Genomic DNA, 9,241 nt, shown 5'->3' with positions numbered 1-9,241 from the left:
CCCTGCCCCATGCGGGCTCCAACCGGCTGCTAATGCCATTTCCAATACTGAAACCTCTCTTAAAAGGTACAGGACATTTTTCTCCAAGCCTGCTAGCTAATCTTTCTGAGGGTCAGACAATGATGCAGAAGGAAGAGCCTGGGAACTTGGAAATCAGATGCTGAAATGCAGGGGTAGAGTCAGGAGTTAAAGAGTCATGCCTGGTAGAGATACTATGGATTTGGTTTTGGGAAACTCTGGTGCATGATGCATCTGATGAAGAGAGCTGTGGTTCTCGAAAACTTATGCTACAATTACGTTGGTTAGTCTTAAAGGTGCTACTGGACTCTTTACTATTCTGTTAACTGAGGAGACTTCAGCTGCCACTTCTGTATCCTGTTTCAGGGAGTCGATCAGATATCAGCTGATCACCGGGTGTGTTAGGTTTGGCACTGAATAACTCAGACACCTGCTGAACAGGTTTGTATCAAGTTTTTTCAAAAGGGCATATTCATGAAAATGCTGCTGTGCCGATCCAAACAGATAAGAGCCAGTTTGGTGTAGTGGTTAAGAGTGTGGGACTCTAATTTGGAGAGCCGGGTTTGATTCCCCACTCCTCCACTTGAAGCCAGCTGGGTGACCTTGGGCTAGTCTCTCAGCCCCACCCACCTCACAGGGTGTTTTGTTGTGGGGATAATAATGGCATACTTTGTAAACCACTCTGGGTGGGCATTAAGTTGTCCTGAAGGGTGGTATATAAATCAAATGTTATTATTATAAACATTAACTTTGCTAAGGTCTAAGATCAACAGCAAGAGAGCAGTAAGATTTTTTTTTAAAAACAACATTTATTTTAAAAACACAACATTTATTTATGACTGATGTATATGATTTGACACTAATATAACTATGTTAACTTAGAGCCAGTATGGTGTAGTGGTTAGAGTATCAGACTCAGGTCTGGGAGACCAAGGTTTGAATCCCCACTCTGCCATAGAAGCTTCTTGGTAACTTTGGCCCAGTTACACATTCTCTGCCTAACCTACCTCACAGGGTTGTTGTGAGAATAAAATGAAGGTGGATGGATGTAAGCAGTTTTGGGTCCCCATTTGGGAGAAAAGCAGGGTACAAATTAAGTCAATAACAAACCGTAAATGATTGCCTGGTGCAGCAAAGGGAGTAGAACGCCATCGGGCTGCATGAGAAGATACATGTTGTAGGGTTTCAATCTCCAGGTGGGGCCTAGAGATCTCCTGGAATTACAACTGATCTCTAGATTACAAAGATCAATTCCCCTAGAGAAAATGGCTGCTTTGGAGGACAGACTCCGTGGCATTATCCCCTGCTGAGGGCCCTCCTTCCTGGGTTCCACCTCACTAATACATTTGTGAAAGTTGACTTCTCTGTACTGAACTGTTAGAAAGGAATAGTTAAAACAGCCCTGCTGAACAGCCAGAAACAGGTTGATGGACAAACAGACAAAATGTCTATCAAAACAGCAGTATCTTGTTCGCAACTGGCAAACAGAACGTCAGCCAAACTGAACATTCGTGGACTAGATGGACCATTCTGATCCAATATAGCTGCTCTTGTTTTCTTAAACTATGAGAGGATCTATCAAACTGGGATTTTTAATTCATGGTTGAACAAATATATGTGGAGGAAGGTTTTCTTCCCTATCTGTCACTTTGGCTTTGTAGTCAAAGTTACTTTTCTAGAAGAAGCTCACTGGGTTAAATGCACTGAGCTTTTGTGCCTAGAGAGACCTAGAAATAGAGAGAGAGAGAGAGAGAACAAACTGACTTGCAGTGAATTCCTTTTCCTGTTCCCGCCTCCTTGGCTGGGTGGCCTTTGCTAATCTAAACTTTAGATTGTGTTACAGTTCTACAGAGTTTGCACAACTGAGTCTGCAATCAGGAGTGGTGAGTTAAAGAACTGTGCTAACAGAGAACAGGCTGGAAGAAAGGAAAGAGGAAGAGACTGCAGGGAGGGACGAAGTCAGATGGTGTCTGGAGGATGGAAAGCAGGGCTTCAGGCAACACCCAAGAAGAGTTTCTGTCAGGTGATTCCCAGCAGGTACTATATACCGTGTGGGAAATGGAGCCTCCATGTACAGAGGCTGTGTATCACTATATGCTGGATTTCTGATTGGCACATGAGAAGGACTGTTGTTATTATGCCCCACTTGAAAGCGTGTTACAAGCATCTGGGGGGGGGGGTGCTTTTCAAAACAGGATGCTGGGTGGGACGGCCATTTAGTCCAATTCAGGATACTTCTTCTTTCATCCACAGATGCCTTTACGATCAGAGATATTAATAGAGAAGTCTTGCCAATAGCTCTGAATAGTTGAATGGAACCTCCATGTTCAGAGGCAGTGTACCTCTGGATGCCGGATGTGAGAGACAAATAGCAGGGCAAGTGTGTTGCTTTTATGCCCTGGCTTTAAGATTCCCGGAGAGATCTGCTATCAGACACAGGATGCGGGGCTATATGGTTGTTTATCTGATTCAGCAATGCTATTCTTAAGTCATTTGACCAAAACAGGCTGACAGGAAATGAAGAATATGTTTTCGGAGGCTGAAAGCAACCCATTGCTCTCTAGTCTCCTTTAGAGATAAATAAGGCGTTCCAATAGAACCTCCATGTTCTGGTGCAGTATATCTCTGACTATCAAGCTGCTGCAAGGGGGAGGGCTTTATACCCTTCTCGTCAACTTCCCAGAGGCATTTGGCTGGCCACTGTGTGAAAGAGGACACTAGACTAGATGGATCTTTCACCTGATTCATAAAAGCAGTTAAGAACAGATCACTTGGTAGAGAATGCTGACCCATGATACCTTTAGACCAGCATTCGATTTCGCACACCGGCCAGCCAGTGGCTCCAAAAGACCCTCAAACAGGGCCACAGAAGTCAAGGTGTCCACTGTCATTTTCCACCAACAGCTGATATTCTCAGGTGTACTGCCTCTGAACATGGAGGTACCATTTAGCTTTGTTGCCTTATGGTGTTGCAAACTGTACTGCTTGGGCACACTGATGGTGCTATATCCTGGGGCATGGTATGATTTATATCTTGATGACTCCCACCTCTGTCTCTCTTTTCCATGTCAACCCAAAGAGGAAGTAGAAATATTGAACCCGTGTCACTGAATGACTGGCAGGATTTAAGGGTAAATTAATTGACACATAATCCAGACAAGACAGAAGTGTTTAGGGTAAAGATTACAGCCGTTCCAGGAACAGGTGCTTTGTATGTTCTGGATGGCTTTGCGAATGTGGGTGTTTCCAGATGCCACCTTGTCTTTGGGCAAACAGGAATCTAAAGTTGCCCACAGTTCCTTTTAACTAGGCTAGTCCACCAGCTATGGCCATTCCTGAAGAAAGCTGACCGTTCCACGGCCACACATACCTTGTTACCATCTGGATTAGACTACTGCAGCACAGTCTATGTAGAGCCACCCTTGAAGACTGTTCAGAAACATCATTAAGGACTGTTGCAAAACGTGATTGCAACGGTCCTTAATGGAACATGACAAACAATCATATAAAGCCAGTGCTATTCAGCAACACTGATTTCCAGTGTGTTTCCTGGCTCAGTTCAAGATGCTGGTTTTGACCTTTAAAACTCTAAATGGCTTGTTCCCAGAGTTCCAAAAGACCATCTTCACCCATATCAACCAGCCCAGACTTTGAGATCTATGCATATTGGTTTCCCGTGGGGACCAGCCTCAGCTGATTGGTACCCAAGGCAGAGCCTTCTCTGCTGCCACCCCAAGATGTGAAACTTCCTCTTCTGGAGGAAGGATTGGCAGGCCTTCCAGACTAAGTTTTTCTTTTCTGGAATGCTTCAGAACCGCATTGAAACATGGGACTTTGCTTTTTATTTATATTCTGCACTTGCCAATTGGTCTTAAATGTTTTGAGATTTTATTTGAATTGTTCTATATTTTAATTTACTTGTTGTCTGTCGTGCAGTTGTGCTGGCTTATAAACATTCTGGAAAGAGTGAGTGAATATAAATAAACAAAAGTTTATTTGCAAGATTCGAGTCCTGTGGCACCTTAAAAACAAACAACATTTTCAGGGTACAAGCTTTTGAGAGTCAAAGCTCCCTTCATCAGGAGTTTATTTGTAGCATCTTAAAAACTAACAATTTTAAAAAATTTTAGCAATGGGCTCTAGTCCACAAAAGTTTAATGCTAGAACAAAAACTAGTTAGGTCTTTAAGGTGTTACTTTTTTGCTGCAACAGGACCAGCTAACTCAGTCTGGAGTTCTCATAAAGGGTTAGATAACTTCATGGCATTTGTGACTTGTCAGGAATTATGAACGCAAGCTAAGAATGCAATCTCTGTGTACAGAAACAGTACACAGCGTCCACCCTGTGTCCAGTCGATGCAGAGGACAGACCTTGGGGAAGGACTGTCATGTTTCCATGCCTAGAGGCTGGCCACTGAATGCTGGATGAGAGAGATCATTGGTTTGATCCTGTGGGGCACTCTTCCAGCTTTACATTCACACATTTAGGAAATATTCATGCAAATATATAAATGGTTTCACTTGCACATATGTGCACACCACAAACAACAATTGCCAGCTTTTAAACTGGTTGCCCACATAGGGTTGTCAACTCTGGGTTGGGAAATACTTGGATATTTGGGAGAGGGTGGGAGTTGGAGGAGGGGAGGGAGGGAACCCAGTGGAGTTTAACACCATAGAGTCCACCCTCCAAAACATTCATTTTCTCCAAAGGGACTCAATGTTGTGATCTGGAGATTAGTTGTAATGCTGGGAGATCTCCAGCCTCCACCTGGAGGTTGGCAACCTGATCCTGTTGACCTTTTAAAAATCTGTTTTATCTGCAGAAAACACCAGGTGTTATTTATCTACCTCCATGCCCTGTTAAGCTTCAGCTGCCCATTTATTCACATAAAGGCTCACGGGGATATGACATTATTCTTCAGGCAACCCCAACAAAGATGTGCCTGCATATCATAGCTGTTAGAGTGTCTGTCTGGGGTTTGAATCCCCAGTAAGGAAGTGATCTCAGAGATATGCATCAGTAGAAGGATAGGGACCATCGACTTTACAACTCTGAGCTTTCTGTTGCTTTGGGTATGATCCTATTGGGAAGCTCTATGTAGTTTGATGTTGTTTAATGCATCAGTCTTAGAATTGTTTATGCTCTGTTTCAGCATTTCTTCAACTCTGTATTAGATTTCTTCTGGTTTTAAACTTTTGTAAATTTGCATGTATGGACCTTATTGCATTGTTTATTGAAATGTCCTTGAAATTGACTGTATTGACTCACACTGTGTAATCCGCCTTGGGTCCCAGTGAGAAAAGTGGACTGTAAATAAGGTAAATAAATAAATAGTGCCAGTCACACACTCTCAATCTAACCTACTTTGCAGGGTTGTTGTGAGGATAAAATGAAGGAGCAGAAAATGCAGTTTGATTATCCTCACAACAATCACTCTGTGAGGTGGGGGTGTGATTCCCCCCTTCCCCGCTTGAAGCCAGCTAGGTGACCTTGGGTCCATCACAGCTCTCTCAGATCTCTCTCAGCTCCACCCACCTCACAGGGTGATTGTCGTGAGAATGATAATGACACACTTTGTAAACCATTCTGAGTGTGGTATTAAATTGTCCTGAAGGGCAATATATAAATTGAATGTTGTTATTACGGGCTCCAAGAAGAGAAACAGGAGTGAGAGTTTGAGATCATGACCATGTGGAGAACTCGGTAAAAGAGCTGCTTTATTAGGAATGGCTGTTGAAATGGGCTCTTATATGTCTTATTAATTTCTTAGCGGAAGGCATCCGTCTTGCTCAGAAATTCAAAGGAAGGCTCCCTACCCTTTGGCCCTCTAATGGTTAAATTAAAAGAGTTCCATTTGCTAGAGAGGAAGATCCATTTTGTGTGTGTGTGTGTGTGTGTGTGGGAGGGATATTATTAATGAAAGCAACTTCCTGTCCTGCCCCTTCTGCAAACTGGGATTTGGAATTACCTTTGGGAGAAGAAAGTGGAGGAGGCGGATGGCCGGGACCGGTGAGCTGAAGGTGAATGGTGGGCGAGGGATGTGGGGCAGGGGGTCGGGCGTGGGGGGGGAGAGATGTGATGCTTGGGAGGGGGCCCGGAAGATCTCATGAGGCAGGAAACTGCAGGAGGGATTGGCAAAAGAGAGAAAGATGCACAGCCCTTCTTTCCTTACTTCTATCTGTGCATAAGTCCGTATGTTTGATGCACGAAGGGATCTTTCCACCAGAAATAGTGTACAAACAGAAATGTTATCATTTGATAACATTTTTTAATTATTGGCCTCTGATTGCTGTGGTTTTGTGTCGAACTCCTTGATTTTATCCTGCGGTCTGTATCTGTTTAGGGTTGGGTGGGTGAAGTATATTTTGATTCATGTGTTTTGATGGTTATAATATATTAATGCTGTATTTTTACTTAAGTATTTACTTCATAAATAGCAGAAAAGGAGGGATATGCTTATATATAAAATATAAATTTTATAAAAAATATAAATGTTAATATATGATGCCTGGGCATTTGCTCTCTCTTGATTTTTCTTGACTTTGTTTCATCTCGTGCCACTTTTAAGCTAAAAGAAAGAGAAGCGGTGTGTTTTCATAGTAGTGGGGGAAACTGCAGTTGCGTGGAGAAACAGGGAAGAGGTGTCAAGGCAGTCAGAACGATCAACGAGGGAGGATGGCTACACCCAAAATAATTATTACGGTTGTCACTCAGTTCAAACAATTTTACTGGATTACTCATGTTTTAATAAGTTAAATCTTCATAACAATATATCAGTTGTTCTGAAGCAATGTATGTTTGTGTTTTAGATGGCACATACATCTTTCTCTTCAGGTGCTTTCTCAAAAGAGGCATTCTTCCTGAAAGAGAGAAAAGGAGGGGTGTCTGTTCTGTAATGGTGCCTGCCATTTTCTGTATTCTATATATGATTAAGTTCTGAAGTCATTTTGAGATGGCCCTGTATCTGCAGAGCTGTAGCACAGCAGTTAAGTGGTTGAGTTCTCGCCTCTTATTTGAAAAGGCGCAGTATAAAAATCAAATAAATAAATAAAAATAAACTTCAGAGGAAGGCTTCAGCTTCTATGCCCTGTTGTTGGCCCTCCATAGAAAACTGGTTGGTCACTGTGTGAGACCGAATGCTGGACCGGATGGGCAGCTGGAGTGATCCGGCAGAGCTCTTCTGTAGCATAGTGGTTAAGAGGTTGGACTGCAAATCAGCACTCTGCTGGTCTGAATCCTGCTACTGCCATGAACTCAGTGGGTGGCCTTGGGTAAGCCACTCTTCTCAGCCCCACTCCCAGCTATATTAGAGAAATAATGATAACACTTTGTTCAGTGTTCTGAGTGGGGCATCAATCTGTCTAGAAAAGTGGTATATAAACACAGTTGTTGTTGTTGTTGTGTGTAAAGTGCTGTCAAGTCACAACCAACAAGAGGTGTTCACAAGTGTTTTGGCTTTTCCTGACTCTGCATAGCAACCCTAGACTTCCTTTGTGGTTTCCCATCCAAATATTAATCAGATGTGACCATGCTTAGCTTTGGATATCTGGCAAGGTCGGGCTAGCCTGGACCAGGTCAGGGTAGAGAGGCACTTACCCCCACTGAAATCCTACATTTACTGATTATTTTAATGTACCCTAGCAATACACACTTCCAGCTAGTCTATGTGAGATCTACAGTGATCTCTGAGAGACCCCCCTCCCCATATTATATTTGTCATAGCAAGCTCCATCTTAACAGCCTCATCCGAGAAAGCATCTACCATGCATGGATTTGTATTTTGAATTACATATAGTTAAGATTCTTTTTTAAAAAAAGATTGCCAATCGTTGTAGACATTGTATTGATCAAGCAAAAGATTTCTAGCGGATTAAAGAGTTTGCAAGAGCCTAGGATGCTGCAAGCATCTGAAGACAGTCTCAGTACCCGTCCCTTGGAATTGCTCTATTGTGGTAATTCATTGACATCAGGCTTAGATCAAAGGACAGATGCTTCTTTCATATTTGTAGAAAAAGACTGACTTGGAGACCAAACCCCTTGGGACAGAAACTGGTTACAAAGCTGGAGAGAGGAAGCTTGGCTCAGCTAAGTGCTCTCAGCTCGAGACCAGCTTTCCGGGAATAGCAGCGAGGTCCCATTCCTAGACTATACAACTTCAAATAGAACGGGAAGTGGAGAGCATTGTAACTACCCTAAGCTTCAAGAGATTTAGGAAAAAATGGAGAGTGGAGCCATGGCTTATTAGTAGAATATTTCTTTGCATGCACAGCAAGATCCCAGGATCACTCCCCAGTATCTCCAGTTAAAGGCTATGAAAGATCTTTCCCTGGGACCCTGAAGACCTGCTCCCAATCAGAGTAGCCAATACTGAGCTAGGCAGAACCTGATGTGGATAAGGCTACCATGAGTTGATAGACAGGTAAAATGCAGGAGGTGGGAAGATTATTTGCTGTACTGGTTAAGAGCAGCAGGACTCTAATCTGGAGAACCGGGTTTGATTCCCCCACTCCTCCGCTTGAAGCCAGCTGGGTGACCTTGGGTCAGTCACAGCTCCCTCAGCCCCACCCACCTCACAGGGTAATTGTGAGGATAATAACACACTTTGTAAACCACTGAGTGGGCGTTAAATTGTTCTGAAGGATGGTATATAAATCAAATGTTGTTGTTGTTGTTGTTAAATGCTTTTCTGTTTTAAAAAAATAACAGCAAAGTAAAAGCTAGTATATCAGGGGGAAGGCTAAGTTAGAACTTTTCTCCTTGAAACCTACAGGAAGACTGTGGACTGTTCTTCTACTATGGATTATCTGTTTCTGTATATATTTATGTTGCTCTCACTGCATTTATTTATTTATTTATTTATTTATTTATTTATTTATTTATTTATTTATTTTAATTCCGCCCTCCCCACATTTCCAGCAGGCTCAGGGCGGATTGTATTTCTGCTTATGTAAAATGCCATTTCTTGCAATGTTCAGCCTGCTTTGTTTCAGATTTCTGCAATCACAGCCCTATTCCATTGCTTTTTAGATGTCTTCTTATCCTTTTGATGTAATCCACCTTGAGTCTCAGTGAGAAAGGCTGACTATAAATAATGTTAAATAAATGGGTTTTGAAAGTGCAGAAATTTTAAGGGGGGGGCACTCAAAGTATCTACACTCCAGGAACAGCTTCCCACTTCTGCATAGGAATTTGGCCTTTAAATCCAGTGGAATTAATGTGT

At 42.6% G+C, this 9,241-nt stretch overlaps 1 protein-coding gene across 2 annotated transcripts in view; it reads left to right on the top strand.

Moving 5' to 3' along the window:
• The first annotated feature begins 1,894 nt into the window (after nucleotides 1–1,894).
• The window catches only part of LOC129329375 (zinc finger and SCAN domain-containing protein 2-like), a 31,697-nt gene continuing 24,350 nt past the window's right edge, over nucleotides 1,895–9,241 (top strand). The window contains exon 1 of one of the 2 annotated variants that reach the window (XM_054978919.1): nucleotides 1,895–2,041. In XM_054978919.1, the coding sequence (XP_054834894.1) occupies nucleotides 1,982–2,041 (60 nt within the window). In that variant the 5' untranslated portion in view covers nucleotides 1,895–1,981. Of the gene's footprint in view, nucleotides 2,056–9,241 lie in introns of both variants that reach the window. The other variant, XM_054978918.1, reaches the window with a different exon arrangement.

The sequence above is a fragment of the Eublepharis macularius genome, chromosome 4 (genome assembly GCF_028583425.1).
Source record: "Eublepharis macularius isolate TG4126 chromosome 4, MPM_Emac_v1.0, whole genome shotgun sequence".
Taxonomy (NCBI): domain Eukaryota; kingdom Metazoa; phylum Chordata; class Lepidosauria; order Squamata; family Eublepharidae; genus Eublepharis; species Eublepharis macularius.
This window is presented reverse-complemented; position numbering and strand designations above follow the sequence as displayed.